At 41.4% G+C, this 27,939-nt stretch overlaps 2 protein-coding genes across 7 annotated transcripts in view; one reads left to right on the top strand and one right to left on the bottom strand.

Moving 5' to 3' along the window:
* Positions 1-1,112: 1,112 nt before the first annotated feature.
* LOC135487820 (uncharacterized) lies at positions 1,113-2,920 on the bottom strand. The gene is made up of 6 exons (XM_064771917.1): positions 2,839-2,920; positions 2,624-2,704; positions 2,438-2,509; positions 2,234-2,317; positions 1,986-2,108; positions 1,113-1,769 (listed from the first exon to the last, which is right to left on the bottom strand). The coding sequence occupies exons 1-6, from the start codon at positions 2,918-2,920 to the stop codon at positions 1,372-1,374; spliced, it is 840 nt and encodes a 279-aa protein (XP_064627987.1). The 3' UTR covers positions 1,113-1,371.
* A 12,908-nt stretch (positions 2,921-15,828) lies between these two features.
* LOC135487868 (early growth response protein 1-B-like) overlaps positions 15,829-27,939 on the top strand; it is a 52,003-nt gene continuing 39,892 nt past the window's right edge. For 3 of the 6 annotated variants that reach the window (XM_064772023.1, XM_064772019.1, XM_064772021.1), the window contains exons 1-3: positions 15,829-15,942; positions 17,623-18,287; positions 18,592-19,284. In XM_064772023.1, coding sequence (XP_064628093.1) covers positions 17,649-18,287; positions 18,592-19,284 — 1,332 coding nt within the window. In that variant the 5' untranslated portion in view covers positions 15,829-15,942; positions 17,623-17,648. Of the gene's footprint in view, positions 15,943-16,215; positions 16,235-17,622; positions 18,288-18,591; positions 19,285-26,229; positions 27,019-27,534; positions 27,900-27,939 lie in introns of those variants that run through there. The other 3 variants (XM_064772024.1, XM_064772022.1, XM_064772020.1) reach the window with 3 other exon arrangements.

The raw sequence follows: 27,939 nt of genomic DNA, 5'->3' as shown, positions 1-27,939 counted from the left end.
GTTTGCCTCAGAAGTTGCTTTGTACCTTTGTGTGTTCAGGACAGAGGTTTGTCCTCTTTATGTAACTTTAGAAGACAGTTTATTGGAAGTTTGTGTAGAAAACCCAGTTGGAGTTTAGTTCATCTTGCTTAACGTAGGTGGCAGCATTGGTGTTACACTTTGTACTGTAAATTGCTGCAGGAGCTGTTAGTCAGATTAGTCTCCTGGTGACATTTCGATTCCATTGTATATTTTCAGTTAATCATCAACATCATCATCATCATCGTATGTGTTCAAGTTGGTTGTCAAGAACAAGAATACAGCTTTGTCGAAGTAGATGCATTTTCGCCTTTATCTGTTGTGCTAGGATGCTAGCGCGAAGCCACGGCCGGGACAGAGTCAGACTCATTATCAATGGCTGGGGGTCCTACTTCATCATTATCATCATCATCAACATCATCATCATCGTCATCATCATCATCATCATCCGTATCACCAACACTTCGAGCGTTGCCCACAACAACCCTGTTACCACCAGTCTGCACACCTGTTAGGTTGCTTTTTGTTTGTGTGGACCCATCCCTAAAAAAGACTGGTGTACAATGGTACGTTCAGGAACATTTTGCACTTTTAGAGGTTTTTGTGCAATGTTGCCCTTACCGTACCGATCTCCGACATCTGAAGGCACAGGTATATTTCCCTCTGAAAGTAGACTCCTAAGAATCGGGCGGTTACCTTCTACCCTACTTCGTACCCCTTGCTTTATTCCAGCATGAAAATCAACTGGCCACTTACTAGGTGGAATCACGTAAGCAGCTGACGTAGTTGCCTGTTGAGAACTTTGATAAACATCATTGGTTTGCCGCTCCAGTGTATGCAAAGGTTTCGCATGCTCTATAACTGCGTCTAGAATTATACTTTGCTTACTCGGGAGCGGCTCAAGGAAACGCTGACCGTTTGCGAGCTCTTCGATCATATGCGTCGCCCATTGCATATTCTCACAGAGGCTCCTATTTGATTGATTTTCATCAGTTCCCGTAGTCGAGATAGCAAGAGGAGCAGTTGGCTCTGTCGGAGATTTATCCGATTGCAGCACACGGTCACCTGTGCCAGACAAAACCTCTGTTGGGTTCATCGTTCATCGTTGACAATACATCATCGGGCGGTCCTGAATGCCCAACAGAATCGTGTGCCCCGTGCAATAGATCAACTGGGGATTCATTTGTGTCACACGTTCCCATTAGCATTTCAAACCCGCCCGACAATAATTCAAACAATTCTGAACTGGTTGCAGAATCGTCTGTCACAGGTAAACCAGCAATCGGATTTACAGGGTGCGTGCAACACTCGACCGAGTTCGCGTCCACCTGTTGTTGTTGTTGCTGATGCGCATCAATCAGTGGGACCTGTATAGATGTCTCCTTGAGATACCCTACGGCGCGGTGAACCAGGCGGAGAAATTGTCTCCAGTAGCACATCCGGAATTTCAAACAGCTCATCAACAACGGAAACAACAGCAGGCGCATCAACAACAGCAGGCGCTTGGTGCGAACCCAGTATTTGTGATGGTGGGATTCTGGGCTCATCGTCATCACCAGCATTGTCAGGCCTACGTGTACATGTACATGTTTTTACTGTTATATAAAATGGTCTCCCTTCCCTCTCCATTGCCCTGAATTCGTGTGGCTCCGTCATTTCACGCGGTAGTCCATATTTTCCTTGTTGCGTATGTTCTGCCATGATGGAATTTAGTGTTTCTGCCAAACGATCCGTCTTATTGCGGGACACCCCTGTAGTAAAAAAAGAAAAACTTAAGCTCTATATATATATATAAACATATACATGTATATATATATATGAGACAAACTACATTTTATATACGTGCAACATCTCATGGGCAAGATTTGTTCTCAGCAGAACAAAAACGAGATGCTTGCTATAACACTAGCACTCAATACGTTTTTGGTAACTGCTTTTGATAATATGTCACATATTACGCTACGCACCTTCAATCGGATGACCATCATTGTTGTGAGAGGGCACTGCTGGTGTTGTCCCTCCTATTGGCGATGCACTTGCAGCTGTCGATGTTATTGCATTTGCAGGTCTGAGTGTCTCAGCTGATGTTTCTACAATCACAGAAAAGATACCCTGTTTTACAATCGACATAAAAGATCAAATAACAGTAAATTATGTGTAATGGCGCACATTTAACAGAGAAATTCGCAATTTTCAACTAACCGCAGAAACTCACTTGTCTTCTTTACAGGAGATGTGGGTGCGTGTCGCGGCGTCATCCGTGTCGCTTTCCCAATTTTCACTGGACGTTTGTCTTCCACTGAAAACACACAAAAAGCAGTGTGATTAAAAGTGTGTCTCTGTCAAATCTGGTTCGTAAATATTATGCTGCATTGAAAAATCAAAAATGATCGCGAAATCCACACAGACGTATACGTACCTTTCACAGATGCTGCGACTGACGCTTTAGGTGCGACATCCGCCTTCTTCTGCCTTTTCTTCAGGGACAGACCTGTTGAAGAAAACATGCGTTCCGTTATGTTTTCGGCGTAAAAACGACGCATGCAAAAGCGATAATATGGAGGCGCATCGAGAATTATCGGATTTTGACGGAAATGAGACTTACGCAGGTGTCTTTTCCTTTTGCGATTTTCTAGTTTCATCCATGGTGGCGAGTCTGTGAATTCATCGTCTGAGTCGCTGATGACTGTCAAATAAATAAAAATTGTGGTTTTGTTACATTCTGAGACATGTATAAAAAAGCTAATACAAAAGACATGATTTGTTTTCAAACAGAGAATTGCGCGGATTTGACGGAAACAAGACTGTCAAACAACTCACCGATACACGGATGCTTCTTTTCAGACACCACATCGGGGTAACTGCGGTGTGTTTCGTCGTCTCTGTCGCTATTTCTTTCCATTCTACAGCTGCTGTTTACTGAAAGAATTTTAAAAAGCAGCACGTCTTTAGTAAACGCTAACCCGATATCGGTCATATACTTGCAACCTGAACACAACAAAATGAACTTACCCTTCTATACTTTAAAGGGGTTTAGACGCTGACGTGCATTCACCATGGACAATTTATTAAGTATGCTTTTTACACGTATGCAGTAGCATCCATCAATTCAGTGTCTCGACTCGTTCAAACTTTCACCTTTATTGCATTGCATCCTTAAATGCCAGATAATAGTTACTGTCATTTTCATAATACGCCGAGCGACAGCTTTGCAAAATGAACCAGTGTTTAGGAGCTATTTCGATTTTAACGATGTGCAATGTATCTCTTTCGATAGTTCTGTAACACGTGGATCATCAGTAATTTCTTTACGCCAAATTGTGCCAGGAGCCACGATGACACCGTCGTCGCACAATTCCAATTCAGGTTTGTAGGATGAAAATGCAAATTCGAGTGATTTTCGCACATAATCCGGGGGAAATCGTTGCAATACAACTTTTCCGTTTTGCTGCAGTTCCCAACCTTCAGGCCTAGATAACGCAAGAATATCCGAAAATTTTGCAAGATATTCCATGCATTCAACAGAGGCCCACACCATGCTGGCGTGCATCTCTCCATTTTGAAAATTTCAGACATCTCAAATGGCCCATATTTCTGTTTCATCGATATACTGCGATTCAGACAGAAAAGATTCCTCCCAATCATTATATTGCCAAGAGAGATGATTTTGACGTTTTCATTTTTTTGGTGGAACCAACTCATCGTACACATCCTGACCCACTACAAAAACACTATCCACTGGTTCTTTACCACGGGGTGTAAACTGTTCGTGTAGAACAAAATTTAACGACGCCCTAACAGATACTGGTAACCGTTCATGATGCTCGTGTACTGAAACCAGAATTGACAAGTCGTGGGCTGAGTGCAAAACTGTTGTATCTACACTTCCTTTGGTTTTGAGGAAAATGACTTCAAAGATTTGAACTTCATCATTAGTCATCAGCCTCTTTTGTTTTGAGTAAGCCATTTTGAATGCAGATACAACAATGTTTTTGCACTCATGTTTTCCTGTAATCTGCAGATACAATAGTATAACATTGGTAGTTTAGGGGCGTATGATAGAAGGCAGCACTAATCAACACAATAATATTGTAGATATGATGTTTTTGCATTGATTTCTGGGGCTAACTCATTTTTTTCAAATTTTTCAGTTACAACAGTTTTGCGCTCAGCCCACGGCGCGTAGATTGTACACTGTTTTCCATGTGTATTGGGGCATGGTATTTTGCCGGGATTTCCATGCTCTCACTTCGGTCGCTATTTCCTATAGTTTTATATGTTGACAACCAACCTGGTAAATGTTATTATGTAGCATTTCATTTCTATATTCCATCCGCGTCTATGTTTTAGTTATCCTTGGTTCCGATTCCTTGTAAGACTCACTTTGATGCGTGATTTAGCTCCGCATCTTTTATCATTCCGGCCATGTTGCCGGCAGGTCACGTGACTTCGTTTTCTTTCGCGTCATTGGGCGGCGCGCGTGCCTGTTGTGTTTAAAGAGCGGCGTCTTTGAACTGGCAGACGGTCGGGAACTGCAAACGATTCCGCACGTCACTTATATGCCAGGGGCTGTCTCACTCTTTCGTTCCTTTAAAACACACTTAGTACCTCAGTTAACTCGATCCAGACCTTAGCCTATATCCCAAGGTAGTGCAGATTCACTTTGCCATTAAATATTACCTCAGTTAACTCGATCCAGACCTTAGCCTATATCCCAAGGTAGTGCAGATTCACTTTGCCATTAATTATCATTATCATTTCCTTGTTGCGTTTAAGTTAGAATAAGATCAGCACCAGTCTGGCTGCACTCCATTTCGCCTGGACTGCACCGGCACTGCGTTGCTGCTGATTCTTCCCCAAATCACCCCCCAGAACAGTATATAATAATTGTTGACATCTAATGATTGTTTATTCGCCTTCTGGGTTCAGTTGAGTTGGTTATTCGTAACATTTTGGTGACAGCGGTGGGATCTTTTGATTTTTTTATCTTGAGATCTTGTGATTCGAACTCAGAGTAACAATGGCGAGGGGAAGGCGAACAAATAAAATTGCAGGGGAAAACAAGGAAATACTTGAGAGTGATTGTGAAGATTTTGTTGATGTTGAGACAATAGAAATGGTCAGTGAGACTGAGAAACAGAATTCAGAAACTGCAGATACTTCTAGGCAAGATAATGAAACGCTAGCGGGCCCTGAATTGGCTGTATTGTACACTGTCATTTGTGATCAAGGCACTGTCCCTGTACCGGACAAAAGTAATCAGGAGCCGAATAGGCCTACTGGTGCAGGTGACGTCGATGCAAATCTAGGCCTAGGCCTCCCAGAAGTTGGGACAGGCTCATCTGACGTAAATGACAATGATGTGACTTCTCCAGATCACTCTGTAGGCCTACCAGTGGGTAATGGAATTGAGGTATTCCAAGGCTTATTAACCAACCTTTTGTGGCGCAATAACTCGCCAGATCAATCAGCAGAGTAAGCAGGATCAAAGGTTTGAACAGTTGATGGTGGTGCAAGGAGGATTAATGCAGGCCAATTGTGAATTACTTAGGGAGATACAGCAAGCTAACAAAGAAGACAGGGCCTATAGGAAGCAGGACAAAGTAGAAATTATGACTCATCAGGCTGAAATCAGTCATGATTTGAGTGAGGGTCAGAAAAAACTTGGTCACAATGTTACTGAAGTGCGAGATGTAACCAAACTGACATACAAACTTTACACAAGATATTGTTATTAAAGGGGATGATACATTGGCAGTTACCAAGGCCATATCTCTTTGAATGAAGGCTGGGTTTACTGAGGTTGAGAAAAAGTTGGACTCCATTTCGAAGACGGTATTAGATGCCCATCTGACTAGACTTCAGCTTGAGAGTGATCACAGCACAATTTCAAAGTCTGACTCAAAGACATTACATGCAGTAAATGGTGATGACTCTGATGATGAAAGTTCTGCCTCTGACCATAGCTCAACTAAGACTCTCAGTGGTGTTGTCTCCTCCACTTCCATCGCGAAATCTTCTAGTAGTAGGGAATCTTTGCGTCTTAAGACCCAAAATTCCATCGTTCACTGGCACTGAGCAATGGGAGGTTTGGATCAACCGGTTTAACGACATAGCAAATAGAATGAAGTGGTCCGATGAAGATATAGTAGATGAGATTTTGCCAAAGCTTCAAGGCAAAGCGGGAGACTTTGTTTTTGGACAACTTAGTGAAGTCGTGAGGGGGAACTTTGGTTTGTTAGTGAAAGAACTGGGCCATAGGTTTAGGAAAGTTGAGTCTTCCAAGACGTATGGGTTACAATTCGCGAACCGACACCAAAAGCCAGGAGAGAGCATAGAGGGTTATGCAGCGGAACTCAAACTGTTGTACGATAAGGCCCACTCAGGTAGAGACCTCAAGACTCGCCGTGAGGACCTCCTCAGGCGCTTCTTTGATGGTCTGCAAGATGAAGAAGTAAAAGTACAAGTTGAATTTGTTAAGTCACCCGCAGATATTGACGTGGCTGTTGCTGATGTGGTTAACTTCATTGAAACCCGTCGCTCCAGTACATCTACAGAATCTGAAGGCAAACGGTCGCGCCGTGCCGCTAGAAGGCTTGACATGGTAAGGCCCGACACGGAAAGTACAGACGAGTCAGGGGATGAGCAGACAAGGGAAAATAATGATGATGCACCTGTTCGTAGGGTAACCCGCAATCAGAATGAAGTTAAGGGGAGTACATCTATAACCAGCAAACCTTTGCCTCAGACAGCACCCCAGACTCAATCACGAAGTCAGCCTGATTGCTCTGGGCTGGTCTCTCAGGTAGAATTAGCATTGGATAAAGTTCTAAGGAAGATCGGCACCATATTTGAAAAGGGTGTGGGGACTCCAAGTGGAGGTCAATCTGATTCTCGATCCCATAGTCAGAATCAAGAGAAGTCCAAGGGGGGAGGTGGAAGAAAAAACTATCGCCAGAATGGCAGCCAAGATATTCGGCAGAATAGTAAATTATAAAAACCAAGATTACGATAATAATGGTTCCGGGCATCAGGGGACCAGGTCCACTTTGGGACCTTGCTATACTTGTGAACTCATGGGGCACATAGCCCGATTTTGTGAGCAGTACCACCAGATGATTGCAAATCTACCAAGTCAGGTTTTGAGGCCAGGGCGATTAATCAGGTGAACTCTCAAAGAAATGGGTCAAATGGCACTACTAATTTTGTGTATGGGGGTACCCAGGAAACTCCGAATATGGACCAGGGATTGCAGGCATGCCAAGTAGCCTGTCAGCATGGTCAGCCACTGCTCCAGGTTTCAGAGTGGGGCAACCACCGTCGGTAAACTAGGTGAGACCGTGCCTGAGGGTCGTGGGACGGTAAGGACTACTGCAGACACTAGTTCAAATGATAAAGTGTTCGAAATCAGGCCCAACTTTCATAACAATGTTGATCTTATTAGTAGTTTAAGTGAAAGCCCAATACCAAAAGCGGTGGCGCAAGGCCCACCTGAGGGTATAGGGGTTAGAGACAAGATTGATTGGATGACTGCAGTAGGGGCACCTGGGGGTTCCCCTGCTTCGCACTTAGATAGTATGGAAAACCCTAGACCAAAAGGGGTGGAGACAAGCCCACCTGAGCGTCCAAAGGTTGTAAATAAAGATATCTCTAGTTCGGATGCCTTGGGCGAGGGTGGAGACGAGAGCAGAGGCCTATCTCCTCCACCAAGCGCTGAGGATTGCGATACTACAGTTGTTAGTCCAGTAACAGTGGAATCTGATCATGTTGAAGAGATTCTAGTTTTCAGACGTCAAAGGCCAAAATTTGATGGTGTTTATGTTCGGGGATCAGTTCAAGAAGTTGATGTATTGTTTACCGTTGACACTGGGGCTACCAGGACTATCGTCTCTCACAAGGTTTTTGAACGAATACCTTCTGACACACGATCGAAAATGGTACGCACCAGTAGTAAGATAATAATGACCAATGCTGATGGGGGAAAATTCCCCATCATGGTGAAGCCGTATTTGAATTAATGTTGGGACCTCTGAGAATGGAGAAAACGCTACTCATTGCGGACATCGTAGATGAAGTGTTGTTAGGAGCTGATGTGCTGCAGCAGGATCCGACCGGACCCGCAGACCTGTTATTGAGCAAGGACAAACTCATCCTTGGTGGTGTCACCATTCCCTTGGAGCAAGTAGGGATTCCGCACCGGGCAAGAAGATTGTTCGCTGCGGATCACTACGTTGTTCCAGGGTTCAGTGAAGTCATCATTGATGCTTTTGTTGAGACGGGCTAAAGTGAGAATGACCATTGTAGTCTTTTGGTGGAGGCATGTCCACTCTTCTCTGAGAGGACTGGACTTGTCGCTGCCAAATGCCTTGTAAATGATGTAAATAATAACGTTACTGTTAAAGTTAGAATCATTAACCCTTTTGGCTCTGACCAATCCATTAAACAAGACATGACCGTAGGTGTTGTGGAAGAAGTAAAAGAGACTGTCGTACAATTGTAAAAGAAGAAAACCCTGAACTAAGAGATAGTTTTGATTATGCTCGGAGACTGGTGGTGCAGGAAAAGCCTTTGCCACAAATAGCGGTAAAAACTTGTAATGTAAGAGGCACGAATACTAGTTCGCACGAGGAGCTTAAGAAAGTACCTCCTCATTTAGTAGCCTTGTTTGAAGATGCGGTGAACGGGCGCACCCGTGAAGAAAGGGCAAAAGTAGCCAAGTTGTTGCATGATTATCAAGATATATTTTCTAAAGATGATGATGACCTAGGCTTAACTAATCTCGTAGAACATACCATAGATACTGGTAATGCTAGGCCCAAGAAACAACCTACTCGTAAGACACCGTTGGCCTATGAAACAGATGAGAAGAAAAATGTTGAAAAAATGTTGCGTCAAAGGGTAGCTAGGCCTTCGACCTCTCCATGGGCTAGTCCACTTGTTTTAGTGAAGAAGAAGGATGGTTCCCTGAGAACTTGTATTGATTTTAGGCACGTTAACTCTGTCACTGTTAAAGATTCATTTCCATTACCACTGGCAAAGAGCTGTTTTGATTCGCTCTCGGGAGCAAAAGACTTTGCAACTATTGACGTCACTTCTGCGTACCAACAGGAACCTGTTGGGTCTAGTGATATACCGAAAACTGCGTTCTGTACCAAATATGGCTTATTTGAGTGCACAACAATGCCTTTTGGTTTTTCCAATGCACCGGCTACCTTCCAGAGACTGATGGAGTGCATTTTAGGTGGCCTTCAGTGGACCACGTGTGTAATATATCTTAATGATATTATAGTACATGCTCCTGACTTTGATACTCTCTTGGAGCGTTTAGAGGAAGTGTTTCAGCGGATCAGACTGTCAGGCCTAAAGCTAAAACCTAGAAAGTGTTTTCTGTTCAAAACAGAGGTAGTATTTTTGGGTCATATAATCAGTGATAAGGGAATGTTACCGAATCCGGACAATGTGGCAAAGTTGGTAAATTGGCCAATCCCAACAAATGCAAAACAGGTGAAGGGACTAGTAGCTCTTGGGAGCTACCACCGTAGATTTATTAAAGGGTACTCAGAGATTGTGCAACCTCTAGTTGCCTTAACTATGGACGGTATTTCTTTCCGCTGGACGGAAGAATGCACTGAAGCGTTTGAGAAATTGAAGGCCGTTCTGACCAGTCTCCCTGTCATGGCATACCCACGGCACGAGGGTCTGGACATTCTAGACACTGATGCAAGTGATTCCACCATAGGGGCTGTTCTCTCTCAGGAGCAAGTTAGTTATGGAGAATATGTTTCCCTTATTCAGGAGCGTTTCCTGAGGGCCCATGATCTTGCAAGGGAACATTTACAAAAGATGGCAAAAAGACAAGAGGAAGTTTATGATGCAAAGTCCACTCTTGTCAAATACAAAAAAGGGGATATGGTTTGGGTGTTGTCGGATCTGACACAATTACATATATAACCCCAAAACTGAGATGCCCATACGAGGGTCCCTACCTAGTGGTAGAGAAATTAAATGATTTAGATTATAGGATACAATTAAATGCTGAGGGCAAGAGAAAAGTGCTTCACCATAATCGGTTGAAACCATATCAGGGCAGGCAGATCCTGTCATGGGCCAAGGTGGCTCTTAAGCATTAACTTAATGAAGTGGCATTCTTAATTCGTTGTTGATGCATATGTACATCAGACAATTACAATGAGTGTTTGTCTGCTTGTTACTGCACCAACAACGAATATTTGTAATTTCAGATGCCTTTTAGATGTGCAGAGTGTTGTCGAACTTGGCCAATCAGGGCAGATGCAGAGAACCACTTCATACGAAGCCATCTGAAAGATAATGAAGTGCCGTTCATCTGCACATGTGGTGCGTGACACATCCTGCAGGACTAAAAAACCGAGGAGGGGCAGAACATCATTTACGACGGATTCATGCTGTAGACATAGAAAACGTTTCTAAGATGGGAGAGACACATCTAGATATGACAAACGCCGATTTTGAGACCAGAATACTCAAAGTGGACCGGGCACAGGTTTCGTCCCCTGCCCGCTCCACTTTGACCAAAGAACAAGAGTTCAATGGAATAGGGATTCTCGACCAGAGGGATCCACTAGGATTAGATATTGGCACGTCAGATGATCTCCCCGACGACGTTGAGGTATCTGTCGGGGAACCCGAAACACAAGAACCCGAAAAGAAGAGACTTAAGATAGAAATCGAGAATACCAGTACTTAAGAAAATGATGTGACCCTGGGTTATGATGCTCCCGCTGACTCAATAGCAACTGCTTGTCCAATGATAAGAAAACTTCTTCTCCCTCCTCCGCCTACTGAAAAGAACTATGCCGACGCCGACAGCACTCCTAGATTATCCAAGAACGAACGAACCATACTAATAGAGCTGACCAATAACATAAATAAGAACACTGAGCAATGTATGGATCAGACGAGAGCAATAGATCGACTATCGAGGGCCTCAGAGAAGAGAACCAGGGAATATAGAAAGTGGCGGAAGGCGAAACTGGAATTGAGAGATGACATGGAGATCGGAAGTGCTGAAATAGCGTCCTTACTCAAACCAGTTAATGAACACTAAATGTTTACTTTGAGATTTGTACCTATAATATTGGATGGCTGCATCAAGAACTTCTTTGAAACTTTTGAAATTTGTATATATAATATTGGATGGCTACATCAAGAGCTACTTGGAAATTTTCTTAAATTTGTACATACTAATATAACATTGCAACTTATGGATGGCTATATCAAAAGCTTAACTGTGATTATTTAGAGTGCTTGGAGTTTTCCATCTATTTATTCCTTAAAGCTGACCTGTTAGAAATTTTTAAGCTGGACTTAAATGTTAAAGCTGAACTGTTCAAAGTTTTCGCTTGTTTGGTTAATGTTATAATTATATGGATATTGTTGACGAGGTCGTCAAATTTTATCAAGGGGGGAGTAATGTAATGAAACCAGTATTGACACGTGTAGATTGTACACTGTTTTCCATGTGTATTGGGGCATGGTATTTTGCCGGGATTTCCATGCTCTCACTTCGGCCGCTATTTCCTATAGTTTTATATGTTGACAACCAACCTGGTAAATGTTATTATGTAGCATTTCATTTTTATATTCCATCCGCGTCTATGTTTTAGTTATCCTTGGTTCCGATTCCTTGTAAGACTCACTTTGATGCGTGATTTAGCTCCGCATCTTTTATCATTCCGGCAATGTTGCCGGCAGGTCGCGTGACTTTGTTTTCTTTCGCATCATTGGGCGGCGCGCGTGCCTGTTGTGTTTACGTTGTGTCCTGTGTTAAAAAGAGCGGCGTCTTTGAACTGGCAGACGGTCGGGAACTGCAAACGATTCCGCACGTCACTTTTATGCCAGGGGCCGTCTCACTCTTTAGTTCCTTTAAAACACACTTAGTACCTTAGTTAACTTGATCCAGACCTTAGCCTAGATCCCAAGGTAGTGCAGATTCACTTTGCCATTAATTATCATTATCATTTCCTTGTTGCGTTTAAGTTAGAATAAGATCAGCACCAGCCTGGCTGAACTCCATTTCGCCTGGACTGCACCCACTGCGTTGCTGCTGACTCTTCCCCAAATCACCCCGAGAACAGTATATAATAATTGTTGACATCTAATAAAGAATTTAAGTTGATTGTTCATTCGCCTTCTGGGTTCAGTTGAGTTGGTTATTCGTGACACTCGTCTGACATCAAATGACATATATTGCACATGGGGTTACTTTTATCTAAATATATTATTGTCTCAATGACCCTCATCAATCATGCAGATATTCCGATATTTCATCAATTCTCTCTCTTAGAGCGTACCAATTTTGTTTCATAAGCCTAATACCGATAAATTGCGGTCTCTGCTCTATGAATTTCCGAATATCTACCACCTGCACATTTTGATAGTAGCAAACGTGCAAATAAATCTCATTTCCTAACGATACGCTCATCGTACAGTTTGGGAAGTTTGGTAAACGACCCCCGACTTCATCAGGGTACAATACCGTTACATTTAAATCGGATTGTGATATAAGGCTGTCAACAGGACATTTTGTTTTCTTCATATAAGACACGAATACAAAAAGCAAAACACATTCCACCATGAAAAGCGCCAAGACAATAGACAGCCATACAGACACGCAGCAGCGATGCACGCTTTGAGACATCATTTTGACTAATGAATGACCGCATGGTTCAACATGACTATAATAGCACCCACAGACCATATACTATCGCCCGATGTTTCAACAATTTCGATCAACGGTAGAACACGGTAAATTTGTTGAATTTGAAATCGGCAAACACGTGTCGTTCTGCTCCAGCCCTCGATCAGATGAACTGATGATTTGGTCATCGCATTTTGGCCTTTTTATTTGAAATCTCAAAGGCATCTCCGAGGCAGATGTTTTCAAATATGCCTAACTTTTCATGATGTCAACTTTTTGGCGCAATTTTGACAATTTACTGGCGTGTACTTAAATGACACATCTTGATTTCTTTCACTGAAGTTTCGGTGCAACCAGCCGCAGCCACCAGGCGTCCTGATGAGGGGACGGAGTCGTCCCCTGATTTGTTTAGACATAAGCGTGTCCTCAAAACCAGGTCACGGCTTAATGAGGGCAACCCTACTTTATTTAAAAAACAGATGACGTGGCCTCTGCTGGGCTATACATGTAGTTTATATCAAACAGATGCCTGATTGATGACCACTTTCATTCGGGATTTCTATGAAAGCTCGAGGGTGTTTGGCGCTCTGATTAGAATAGAACAATACAATTACTTCATCGAAGATCTTATAAGGACCACTCAGTCCCCTGCTTCTGACAAAGGCACACCTGTGATATAGGACACGCGACGGACGCCTCTTTTGTCACACCTTTGCTTGTCTATGCCCTGCTGATGGACAATACCACACATTTCTATGGATCGCACGCGTCGGCGATGTTTCGGAACGTGCCGGTGTAAAAAGTAGAAAGTGTCCCCCTCCCCCCTGGAAAAATAAGACCCTGGAAGTCAAGGACACTGTTAATTAGGTCACTTATCAGCACACTAATTACCTTAACTATCAAGGATAACCTCCACAAACATCATTCTAGCTCTCAAGGTCAAGGTTTTTGCCCCATCTTTTCCTCAACTCAAGGTCATAACCTTGGGAACAAAAGGACCTCATTAAATATGCAATTAGGTCACTAATTAGCATGCTAATTATAGGTCAATTAAATCTTGGAGCAACCGATGTACTACTTGGTGGTACATTGTGGTTTCGCTGATACTTCATGGTAGACGCAACAACATGGATCCCTTTTAAAGTCTTGTCATAATTATTTAAGAAAAATTTGGCCATTTTTACCCAAATAGCAGAAGGATGTGAAAGGAGTACATTGTATCTCTAACCACTTTAACATCAAACACTTCAACTGTGGCTTTCACATCAATAATCCCTTAACCCTCCTGCAATTGTTCCTTGACACATCTGTCTCTTGCAATAGCATTCCGCGAAGTTACTATTTATAGCTCACAAGGTCATTTGCATAAGATATTGATGACTATTTAGTCACGTGACAGTCGGACATCGACACTTATTTCTACGCATTTGAGCTTATTTCAAAGTCAATTATCTTTGACCCTGCATTGTTTTTAGCATGATTGATACCATAGAGTCAGAGAGAGAAATATTCAGAACAATTATGTAGTATTTCCAACACTCGGACATGTGCCTAATTGAATCTAACTGCCCCAGTCAGAAAGCCTGAATCCATTACGAAACCGCATGTTTGTCCGACATTGCCTGTAATTCAGCGATGGGGAAATAGAGGGCAGCAGCTGCAGTGACGTCATCTTCGCGGAATGCTATTAGGGCTCTTTTGTTTTTCCAAATTCCATATACATGTAATTTTTTCAATGGTTTGGTCTGAGAGTGACTGTACTGCCCCCAACATACCAAAGCTTAGACAGGGCCAAAATATTTAGGACAATGCTTTTTCCGAAAACGGTTAGGTCTCCACCAGACCACAGGTTGCAAGTATTCTGAACTTTCTTTATAATCGGTTCCCAATTGCTGATTCTGTGTCTTCATTTCCCACCCATACACCTAACAATTTTATTTTGTCTTTCACAACTTGGCCTTATACCATTAGGCCCCGCGTGGTGGCGCTGAGACGGCCGCTGTTATCAAGAGAGTGGTGAGGCAAGACCACCATTGATTTTTTAAGCCTTTTAGCAGTTCAATTGTCAATGTTTGACCGCGACGCATCAAATACTGCGTGGGGTTGTGAATCTGACATTTTTATATGATATTCCGGACAGTCGGGCAAGTAAATGGTGAAAGGTAAACGGGTAGTTGACCACGGAAATTTTTTGATAATTGACAAATTAGACAGACATTAATATTTCCACTCTTTTCAGCCAACTGGCAGAAAAATCTCTAAACACGCCCCCTATTACCCAATTAGCGAAATTCAAAATTAATTTTTTTCATCAAATAATTTCTTTATATCTGTAGACTTGCCACAGCAAATATTTTTTCAATACTCTCCAAATATGTACTTGAGAGTTAAAAACATGCACTCGTCTAATTGATAGGCCTGGAACCTCCAACCTATGAATATTCAATGGCGGTATAGGCCTATTGTCTCTGGTTGAGTGGGATCACTGAAGGTGCCATCTTGGAAACCAGGTTGGGGGGGCCATCCATTTAGCATGTACGCACTGAAGGGGAGTGGGGGATCTCGGAATTTTGGGGGGAAATGCCTACACCTGTATATTTGCCTTGTACATTTTGTCCAAAATGTGCGTACAGTGAGGGGGGGGGGTGTCTCAAAATCCACAGTAAAGATATCCCATTATATACCACAAAAAAAACATTGGCCTTGATGATCTACCAGTGTTGAAGGTCATCAACTGCATGGAGCAACATTGAACTATCCACCCACGAGAATCAGTGTCGCAAAAGAGCTTGTCATTATCAAAATAGGGTCAAGTGCAGGCCCACTGTGGCTAAGACTACCAAGGCAGCCCATTACGTCATCCTGATTTGGTCTCCTTGGGCGAGGAACGAGACCGGTCCACTGCGTCCGGAGTGTAACTGTGGCCTGGGTTAGGGTAGGCCTATAGATCGATCGTCTCTCCTTCAAATAAATTCAATTCATGCATGCGTACGTATGTGCCAAACCGAATCACGCCCCACTCCATGGTAAAACGCCCGCATCTCAAAAACGCGGCATCAACGCGGTACGATTTATCTGTCTCAGGTCCGACTCCACTTTTAGTGCTCCAATTATAGCTGACCGTTATCGGCGCTGAGACTGATTTCGGTCTCGATCGATTACGACTCGATTGTCTAACGCAATTATAATTGCATTTTAATTTTTTTTTACGAATAAACATTCTGTTTTAACTTGGCTTCAATTTGGTTAGTTTTCGCTTGATTACCCTACTCGATTAATTGGTAGAAATATGATTTAGATCACCTTATTTAGGCAACGTGCATTACGTAGCGACTGTCTGTGCGGCGTGTCGTGTGTGTGTAGTGCATGGTTGTGTGAACTCTATTGAATATATGTACAGTACACTGTTTCCCGCCGTTGCACAGGGATTTGAGGCGTATACAGCGAGTTAATTGGCAATTAAAGACCAATAAATCTTTTTATATGTTACTATATCGATAGTATGCTTAGCCTAAAAGGATTAATTCTTGAAATTAGGTAATTAACTCACTGTACAATAATCTAATGGCTCAAATATTCATTGACAAATTTCTGTTGTGTGGAGTCTCGTGTTTGGTGAACTACGCTGAGTGACTGCAATGAGTGCAGTGAGCACTGACTGAGCAGCATGGCTTATTCTTGAAAAATGCTGTGTGGGAAAGGGGGCTATAGCCTTGCATAGGCCTACTTGGATGAAAAGTTATATGAATGCCTAAGCTAATATGTAAACATACCTGCGCCTGCACTTCAGGCCCAAAACGTCTCGTAGATCTTTATGGTCAGCTTACCCTAGACATGACCTCAAGAGAAAAAAACTAAGGGCCTACTGTTTAACCTCTTGACTACTGCCGACCGCTATAGCGGTTGCAATCATGGGCCTACAGTACACGTGTTTACCGAGTGGTCGCTATAGACCTTTCTGTGTATTGTTTGGTATGATCTGGCTCGGCTCTACGGGTGTATGCCATGGTGACGCAAGCATGCCGTCTGCTACCCACCAACTTGAGCTAAGTCGTATAGATGGCGCTGTGGTGCCGCGAAGACAGAGGTTTGCCAGATGCATGTGGCTGCACAATAATATAAAAAAAGCACCAGTATGGAACAGTTGAAATGGCCCGGTAGTCAAGAGGTTTTAGATGGTTGTTTTAAAGCTACCCGGGGTGGTACAGTCTGGCTCGTATAAATATCAACCCCTACATTTTATGCTTCACTATTTCTCCTGAAATATCTATGACAGGTTATTATGCAGGTAGCGCAGGGTTGTCACAAATGTTGTTGTTCATATCATGAACATTGTCACATTACATTGAAATGCATTGATTCTTCGATTTCTTCATTGATTGACCATTTAAAAATGGTCTACAAAAAAGTTTTATTTCGAAAATACCACTGAAAATCATAACTTTTGTGGTACAGCAAGAACTAAGGCCGTCTGGGGTGTTTATGTCACCCTTTTTTTGCAAGGCTCGGTGCTGAGCCCTGCTAAAGCACTTCCGCTCATAGCTGAAACACAATTGAGGGCACATTTTGTGTTAAGGTGCATATATGTGACCTGTCACAGCAAAACCAGGCGCATGTCGCTCTGAGCTTGGTAGGTTGAGACAGACTGTTTGTTCATTTCTCTGTTGTCAGCCTTTTGTGAAATATGAGCAAATCAATTTCTTCCATTATCTCCTGGTGTCATTTAGGCTCATCTTCTGCGCGACATGGTTTTGCTGTGACGGATCACATATCTCACTGTGGCACAGCAAATGGCCACTGGCATGGACCAACTCAATAAAAGTACAATGAAAGTGTCTTGCAAACATCACGAACATTGCAAATATGATCACAACAATGATCCTGTGAACCAGTGTATTACTTTTTTGCGAACTTTTGTTTTTCAGATTTAATCATTGATGGTGTATTGATAATGAAGGACAGTACAATGTCGATGTCAGAGTCCCAAGAAGAAGAGAGCAGCCCCTCCCAAAATATGCAGATGGAGCTGCACAGCAAAGGAGCTGTTCTGACCAAAGCCTGGTCTGACTTGTTTAGCTTTATTACGAAATATCAGGCAGAGCTGACAGTGAAGGAGAATACTGTTGAAATTGCTGAACGGGAGATTGATGTACGTAAAAGACAGTTGGAGGAAATGAAACCGATGGTGGATGCAGAGAATGAGGAGGTAACAAAATTACAAGAAGAGATTCGAACCAAGGAAAGACTGCTGAGCAAATCACAATCAGAACTTTCTGTGAAAGGGCAGATGTTACGAAGTGTGCAATCAGACCTGACCTGCAACATGGAACTTTTAGAAAAAGCCAGATGTGATCTTTTAGATAGACAATCAGAACTTGTGCGCAACAGGGGAGACTTAGAACGCTTAAAATCAGAATTGACTATAAAACAGGAACAAATTCAAATAAAAGACAATTTGTTGAGAAAGTTACAAAATCAGTTGATGAAAGAAAATGCTGAACTGAAGGAACAGTTGGAGCTGAATGAAAGAACCCTCGAAATGGAACGAAGATCCCATGAAATGACCAAGAGAACACTTAGAGAAAAATCAGTAAGTATGCAAATTCATGGGTAGGTTATACATGCATGGAAGGAAGTGTGGACCTAAAATTTTGTGGGCAGGCCTGTACGGCTTCTCATTTAGAGTGTTTCGTACTGTCGTTTAAAAAAAATTAAATATGGTATGATATAGGATGATCAAAATGTTGGCTGCCAAAAAGATATTAAGTTATAAATTCAGTCAAGGATTCAAATGTCAATTCTATTCACTTTACTCTCGGACATAAAGACCATTTCAGAGGAATTCCAAAGTAGCAATTCCTTGTTAAATTTTCTTTCTATCTTTATTGTTTCAGAAACCAACTGCCAGTGCTGTGCAGTCTGTGATAGAGATTCCAGATTCCCCGCCAACTTTAGATCTTTCCGTTGAACAAGAAGATTACGGCCTCTCAGACATAATCTCTGCAGCCGAGGCTCAACGCAAACGACCTTACACAATGGATCAGGACTTGCCAACCAAACGTTTTCATTCCTCCACCCAGGACAGTGCCTTGTCTCGCCTTTCAGCTATGACTTCAGAGAGTTTCACTGACTTTTCAAGAAGTTCTCAACCAGTGACATCCGTGACAACTCCAACTAAACTACAGTGGTCTATGCCATCTCCCACTGCCACTTCACCTCGGCAAGTTTCACAGTCAAGAACACCTACTCAAATGCCTTCTAGTCCTTCCTTCCAAGAACCATCCGCACAAAGTGACAGTTTCAATGTTGCTGCCACATCTGCCAGTGATACTTTCTTTCCATTAAGTGTTTCACAAACTGAGGAGGACTCGAAAGCAGGTATTGACACATCTGCTGGTGCTATGTATACGGACACTGAAATGCAGGGATCAGGACAATATATGCCTGGAACACCTGGAAGTTCTGGGACAAGTGACAGTAATCAGGGGCCCCCTGTCCCCATATCCGGGCCTATTCAAAGTACCGGAATTTCACCTGGTGGTGGCATGTCACCAGGGGGATCAACACAAGAAGGAGCTGATGGAAAGGTAGGGATCAGTTAAGAATTTCCACCTCAGTTTAGGTAGGTATTGGAAGTTGTGGTTGAAGTGAGAATCAGTGATGGAATGTCTGAAGGTATTTAAAGAGAAAGGGGAACATCATGATATTTTGAACTCTTCAAATACACAGATATTGAAACGCTGTCATATTTGTCCAGAAATATAGCGTGGAAAATCTTTACTTGAACATTTAACGGCATATTTGCAGTTTTGTATTTTGCTTCATAGACTGTTTCCTAGAATTTTCAGAGACTGACAGACTTCCACAGACGTCAAGTTCAGCTGATTGTCATGACGCCCAAGGCTTCCAATACAATGGGTGTGATACAGCATGTCAAACAGGTATCCAAGAACTGCATTTCCTCGACTAAATGATCCAACAGATAAGTTGGGTCATTTGCCGTTCAGTTGTGGGTTGTTTCTCTCACGTGATGGTCTTCATCCCGATTCAACATATCTCCATTTAACTAAAAAAGAAACAGACAAAAGTTGAAATTGCAAAGCAAATTCATGGAGATTTTTGAAATAAGAAGAAAGTACATTCAGCTTGTTTAGCTATCCAGTAAAGAAAAAATTGCCTATTAGTTTTTTTTGGGAAAATCTTGTTTCTTAAGTATGATGATTTGCAGTTGAAAATCGTGGATGCCTGTAAATTTTTTCTTGTCAGTTGATGCCAAAAAGGTGCGAGAACTCAAACACTTCGATAAGAATAAGATGAAGAGAATATCTACAATTGATACAAAGCTAGAATGGGTGATTAGGCAACATGGATAATCATATTGACATAGGAAAGGAATTATCTAAGAAATGGCTAGTACATGTAATGTAATTGTGAGGCTTTTTATGTATGTTCCTGAAGTCGATACGGATCTGTTTTTGAATGAACTTGGCTGTGTTCATGCTATTGAAATCATGCACAGAGTTCCCCCCGGACAGTTGGTAAGATTTTATCATAAAATCAAATAGTTTTAGATTAACAATGTATCTTTTTGGCATAATACTGAAGGACATTTTTTGAGTACTTTTTTGAGTTTGTTTGTCTGGTTAACTGTGAGGGTGAATTTAGACTGATTTTTGGGCTTGAAGAGATGGGTTTTTTTACTACATGTATGTTCCAGTCTCCTTCCCAAGGTATCAGAAATGGGATAAAAAGTGTTTTGCACCAGCGAGATGAGGAAAATATCCATTTCCTGATTACAAAGTTTCATTACCTTGCATAAAAATTGATGTCAAACAAGGAGATGAAGTTTGTCTGGCATCTGGATCTATGATATTCCATCTCTCCTAGGACGACTCTGAATTCACCACTCAAAAGTAAACCATGCCAACTTCCTCATTTTGTATTCAATGACATGCTGTATTTTACCCGTGTGCTTTCAGTTCACTGATTTCATGTTTGACACTTTCAATATATCCATGCGACACATAGTCAGGATTTTGATGGAATGAGTAAATTTCGTCATATGTCATAATAGCCACTTCAACTAAGTTAAAACTTTTGGTTAGTGAAGCTGAATTTGCTATTGATGTTACCATGGCAATGCAAGGATTGCCTGTGAGAAAAGATTTATTCGATCAACTCAATTCAATGTTAAAATTTTTGAATTTTTAAATGTTCAATTGCGGAAATACGTACTAAATATAAATTTCAACAATTGTCATTGTGTAGACAGATACAGAAATACGGTGGATACCAAGTTGAAACAAATTTGTACTCATTATAACTGCACTATGGCATTGTGTATTGGTAGATTTCTATTTAACTGGACCACAAGTATTTACGAACAGCATACCCCTTTTGAAGTTGGACTCATCAGAACCTCAATAAACTGGCTGGCATCAAGGACTTGGTGGATGTTCGAATTTATTCACTAAATTTAGAAAATGGCTTTGAAACTGCACTATACAAGATGTTAGATGCAAAGTGTAACCTTCTTTGTGTACCGTGGATAATTGACTTGTTGGCCAAGGATATATTGCGAGTGACAGTATTTGAAATTGGTGATGTTTAGATGGTAATTTATTTCCATACTTGTTGCGACATGAACTGTTTCATACCTGCATTGGAGGGACAAGAGATACTGAAGTCTTGTAGCCGACCCATAAAATGTGGAAGTAATTTTACGTTGAAATAAAAATGGCAGATATTTCCACTGATTTGGAAAGTGAAGTAGTAGCCTATACATACTTTGTGTGTGAGTGCATTATGAAAATCAAGAGCTTCTGGAATTCAGCAAAATTAATCGCAGACAGTCATGTACTACAAGTATCCTATTTTAATCCGTATAAGATGAGACCTAAGTGATTTTTATGTACATTTCATCGATTGTCGCATCCGGGATGGAAATAAAAATCCAGTTTACTCTCTAAACTCTTTTTTGTCTGACAAACAGATTCGACTCCAAACAACATGTAGGCATGCAGTTGATGATACCAGATTTTTTAACTTGTTGGTCGAGTCTGTTTGACAGTAAGTTGGATAATCTAAGCACCTCCGAAGTAGGCCTAGATACTTTCACATGTCTGGAGAGAGGGTGGGATGGTTCATCCTTCAAACACTTGTAATAGATTTTCCATGTCTGGCCTCTGTGCAGTGTAGTAATACTCTCTTCAGGCTCAGCTACAGTACGGTACTTGCATGTTTTGGCACCAGTCATCAGATGTACTACTATGCATTCTACAAGTTCATGCAATGTGCTTTTTGGGACCATCCCTGCTTTATTTGAAACAGCTGGTATTGATTGTAGCGAAGGTTACAAAGTAGTTGAAAAAAGGCGAGCCACGTCTTGATATTCAAATTCATTCAGTTGGTAAAAAAGTACATTCAAAAATGATGACTGGCAATAAAAGATGTGGGTACTGTACTATTTGAATTGAAGAACATGCATGGCAGGGTTGTGCTGGCTAATTTGCACAAGCTACATTATTGCTTCAGCTTTTCTCCAGTTCATGCTGAATATTTCATTATTCATTGAACCTTTCTCTCGGGTCATCCTCGTCCTCCTGAGTACAGTTTACATTCAATCTAGTGCAACCCAAGCTGTAGGCTAGATTTTGCCCCTCTGAATTGTGAGTGCAGTGAATGCAAGACTAACTAGTGTTTTTAAAAGGAAATTGTAGCCTTGTAAACTGATAAAGAATACTTTTGGAAAAAATTTGATTCCAGAGAAAGCCTTTACCGGTATGTTAAAAAGCTCTGTGGATCTGCTATCAGCAATTGCTTTTTGGTCGTGGCAATATGACATACAAAGTCAAAGTTGGTCTGGCAGGTCAGTGCAAAATGCATACAAGCACATGTACCCTACAAAATTGGGGGAATATTAATAATGTTGATGAAGAAATCCACTGCTTTTTACACCAATTTGCCTCTGTCTGGTTTTGATGAATGGTTTTGAATAAAGACCTTTTATTACCGCGGATGGCCAATAATGCCTTCAATCTCTAAATAAGGATGCAGTGTGTTTTGCCTTTGCTGTTGAGACAATGAAGGATGATTTCTCATGACTCAATTTCCAGTTAGGATGCAAAACAGAGATTTTCTTTTAAATTCCCAAGCTATGGTGAACTGAAACACCAGCTTTGCTTAGTCCTTCAATCATTGCACTTTCAAAGAACATCATCCACAGGAATGCATCAGCATGACCCTTTACACCGCTTTTAGGCCTTGAGAAGCAGGTAAGAATTGATGGGGGTGCTTCTGATTATCTGTGTTTTATTCTATTCTAATAGTTATTTGAATATTTGACGCTCTGGCCATCTTTAGAAATATTTGTTTGTTTGCTGTTGAGTTTCAGAGTTTTTCCAAGTTGCCTGGTTCAGTTAAGTACTATTACTAAGTAGGCAAACATTTTCTGGAATGGCCCTCAACTTTTAGAAATGAAGAAAAGCTACAGGTGCTCTTGCCTCAGCTTACAGCCAAGCATAATTTTAAGGGTGGCTAGGTTTTTGAAAGTACTGTGAAATCACTTGGCCCTTTCTGCACAGTCCAAGGAGGATACCGCGGTGACGTCACATCATGTGATCACGATCCATATTACTGATCGCTATGGCCAATCAGATTCAGTCTACTGACAGCACCAGCACTGAACACATCTCCACGTCTCACTGTCTGGTGCGCTCCTGTACACAAAAACACCAAAAGACATGAAATATTGCAATGCAATACCTAGTATGGATTCTTCCTGTGTAAAATAAAATTTACAGAACAGATTAACTTCCACGAATAAAAAAGACGTTTGGCTTGGCCAAAGTGCGGAAATAATGTCTCCGCTAAAATACACTACGAACGCGATACATGGTAGAGATTGTTATTGCAGTTGAGTTTGTTATTGTTTTGACTTAGAAGCCCGCCAATATCATAACATATTCATGTATTCATGAAGTATGAACTCATTTCTGTCCCATACAACTCTAAGAACAGTCAATTTCTCCTTAAATCATCACCGAAACTGCGATATCCGCAGGAAGATTTCGTTCTAGTGTCCGAAAATGCATGATCTTACATGGGCGCTAACTCGACAAATAGAGGGGATCTATGCAATTTTAGGTCCGACCGGTCTCGAACTTGTAAAATCTGTAAACATGCCTCCAAATCCCATTATGATAATGAAGAGATTGCCCCATATCTGGGAGACTGTTTTGAAACCATCGCTAATTTTGGAAGATCGGTGCCCGGCTATTTGGTTTTAAAAACCCTATTTTTCCCCATCAAAGCAGCACTTTTCATTATTCAAATGATAACTTATTGTCTGAAGACTTATTTCATAGCAGAAAAGTACCAATAACTCTGATTTGATGCGAAAAATCTAACTTTATTTGATGACTTGATTTTCCCTTGGCCATGGATCGAGTTTGTTTACAATATGCAGCGCCATCTTGGAAAAGCCGTGACGTCACCGCGGTATCCTCCTTGTGCACAGTCACAACTCTTTGTTGTAGGATTCTTTTTCAGGATTTCAGGTTGCACAACGATTCGAAGGAAGCAGATAGCATTATTTCCATGTTCTCTGCGAAGGTGACAAACCACACTCGTTGCCACACCATGTTGATATTGGAGGCCCTATTTTTACGAGGCTCGATTGGCTCTAAATTTGTTTAAAAGAAACGTCTTGACAAAAATGTGGTATAGCTTACATTTGATTTTTCCTTTTGCTCCTGTGATAATATGGCCTCCAGTATGTGTAAATGTTGTGTTTAGAGTTGTGACTGTGTGTGAAGAGGTTTGGTGAGCTCTGAAGAAAACCTAAAGGTTCTTCAAGTACAGCTGATCTCTCATTATGTCCAAGAATGCTTACTTTTCGTCATTCATAATACAAAAATGTCCTCTGGGTGATTTTACAGTATTCAAGTTGGTCTCGTCTTGATTGAGAATTGGCATTCAGTTTTATCCACAATAAGTAAAAATTATGTAGGCATGCCACAGATGACACGATGCTTGCAATGGTCGAGTTTTTGGTCCCAAAATATGTCTACTGCTTATTCAAAAGCAGAAGTTGACTTCAAGAATTCTATAAACTGAAAGCCCTTTCTATTTGTTTGTGTGTCTGTACTGCCTTCAATGATTTGAGATATTGCATGATATTTGTGACATTGAGACTACATGACATGCATGATAGAGACCTCGAGAGATAGACGTGTACCTACATTTGATGACTTTAGAAGATATTAGTACTGTAGTGTACTTGCAGTATGTAAGGCATTGTTGCCCTGTATTGAAAAAAGGGACGTATATTGATAGAGTTCAGCATCAGTAGATGCATTTTTACTGATTGACTCATGAAGGAAGACTGTAGGGATGAATGGATTGGTTACAAAGTCTTTTTTATAGTATAATAACAGTAAAGTTCTCATTTTTTATAGCAGATTATTGTCCATATCAGATGGATTGAAGAGTCCCAATTTCTGAAACATTTTAATCAAATGTTATGCATCCATCTATTATTGTCATCTGGTCTCGGGCTTAGATATTCCTGACAGATTTAATCTGCAAAATTAGCGAACAAGATTTCTTTAGTATGCCAATCTTCCACTGCTGGTTTTGACAGAACATTGTATTTCCGGATGTTAAGTTTGGAGATACTTCAACAAAAGGCAAGAGCAAAATGCCAAGGATTCAAACAATAAACTGCGAAGTGCTTCCTGATGATCGTTTCAAGAAAAGATATGGCAATATGGGATTGAAACGAACAAACACCTAGCAACGCCGGAATATTGGACCTCTTTTGTTATATCATACTCTATACTGGTGAGAAGCCATGTTTGTAAGAATCTATACATGTGGTATTCAGATAATCCCACTAAAATGCAAACCATAATATATTTGTGTAAAGTATGGTGGCTGTTCCGGGAGAGGTCCAGTTAGATTTCTCTCACAGGTCTATGTTTTTGGATATATCTGAAGTTCTTCAAAAAATTTTTTTCTAGGTGTGATTTTATGGAAGAGTGTTTGTTAAACCTTGCTTATAGCTTTTTTGAATCCACCTGAATTGACCTTATTTCTTTTTTGCAGAACTTAAATCGTGAGCCAGCTTCAACGAAAGGCCCCCCAATTTGTCCAATATGTGGCGCGTGCCTTGCATCGCATGGAAATCTAAAAATGCATATGAGATGCCATACAGGAGAGCGTCCATTTAAATGCAATATTTGTAACAAGACATTCACGCAGAAAGCTTCCTTGACAGCCCATGTTCGTATCCATACAGGAGAAAGGCCTTTTTCGTGCAGTGTCTGTTCAAAATCGTTCACTCAGTTGGCCCACCTTCGTGGGCATCAAGTCCAACATATGAAGAAGATTTGAGCACCGAAGAACAGTTCTGATTCTCTATTGCAGTGGCTGTACATCCAGGCGTAAAAACCTTTCAGCTTGCTCATTATCTGTTGGATTGGTACAAATCGGACAACAGATATTGACCCGTTTTCTTTTTCCATTTGCAGAATGGTGAAAGTGCGGTGAAAAATTCTGGAGTATCTTGGCCAAAAACTGGAGAGTGCACCATCCAACAGAAAAAAGCTCATGAAGCACTGCGTCGCTTCAACTGTACCACCGGTACTTGCTTCGCTGCATTTGCCTCTCCAACTGAACTTGCCCGACACACTCGTACGCATACTGGCGAAAGGCCTTATGCCTGTAATCTATGTTGTAAGAAGTTTAAGCAGCAATCACATCTTAAATATCATCTTTTAAGTCACACAGGAGAGAAGCCATTTGTTTGCAGTCGTTGTGGCAACTCGTTTACGCGGCGGCATACCTTGAAAGTTCATATGATGCAGCACCACCCTGACACTTGATTTGGTATATACTTATCGAGGAACTCTGCTTGGACTTGATTCAATTTTGCTGAAATTGCTGGGCGAATTCAAACAAGTTGCATATGACTTGCATTGTCATCTAAACAAACTAGTTTTTATACTGGAGCACGTGTATGACCAGTCTGTCAGAGGAACCATCAACAAACCTTTAAGGTTCATACAAGGAGGCTATTGTTTTGAAAATTTACCAACAGGGCAAGAATTTCAAGTTTGGCATGCCCAGTAGGATGTCACTTATTTCACTGCTAAAATCGTGTTGCTTTCATAATAGGTTCTTTCTACTTTGTGATTTTGTTGATTTGGAGTTGTCAGACAGACAAGACATCTGATGATATATTCTGGCTTTCATAACTAACATCCTTTGTTCCAGAGAACATCTTGTAATACTTCCTCTATGTAAATAAAATGCACTCTCTCCTGTGATTTTTCTGAAACAGTAAAAAGTCCGTTTGCAATAATGATAAGTTTAGTGTTTTTTCATTTTACAGCGGACCAGCCAAGCATCGCAGGCAGCTTCAGGGTCGAGAGAGTCCAACAGTGGATTGTTTGCACTTGGTCCTACAAATTTCATTGCACAAATGAAGACCCCTGAGGGTGTGACCTATCTTATGTGCATGTTTTGCAATAAGGGATACGGTTCCAAGAGTGACCTTGAAAGACATATTAGGACGCATACAGGGGAGAAGCCGTTCGCTTGTAATATTTGTGGGAAACGGTTCAATCGAAAAAGCAACATGAGAGGACACCAGGTCACTGTGCATCGGTCACATTTTCAGTCATAGATATTTGAATGGAGACAAAAAACTTTTGAACCTACTGTTGATTTTCCTGCATTCTGTATGAGCCTGAATGTTTTTCAAGAATACTTACCAGTCATGAGGCTAAGGACAAACTGACTGCTGTGTTTAAAGTGTGTCCTTAATTTTACAGTTCTCTGGTGGAAGAACGTTCATTTACAAGGACAGTAGAGTGAGCGACACGCCTACTCCACGACCGCACGGAGATTCAATGTCTCGGATAAAGGCACATATTTGCAACGTTTGCGACAAGATGTTTGGTCTGAAGGGTGACCTTACTCGACATATTCGCATCCATACTGGAGAGAAACCATTCGCTTGTAATATTTGTGGGAAGAAGTTCAGACTAAAAGGGCACTTGAAGGCACATACTATAACACACTTGCCACTATGATTTTCTGGATTCAAGAGTGTTTGGAAATGCTGTGGCTAACCAGTAACTCTGAGGTTTTGTCACATCTTGTTTGATACACTGCTTTCAAAGTGTTTGATCCAGTCTTTCTTGATTTTTCAGTTCACGGGACGAAGCCTGTACACT

The sequence above is a fragment of the Lineus longissimus genome, chromosome 5 (assembly GCF_910592395.1).
Source record: "Lineus longissimus chromosome 5, tnLinLong1.2, whole genome shotgun sequence".
NCBI classification, from domain to species: domain Eukaryota; kingdom Metazoa; phylum Nemertea; class Pilidiophora; order Heteronemertea; family Lineidae; genus Lineus; species Lineus longissimus.
This window is presented reverse-complemented; position numbering and strand designations above follow the sequence as displayed.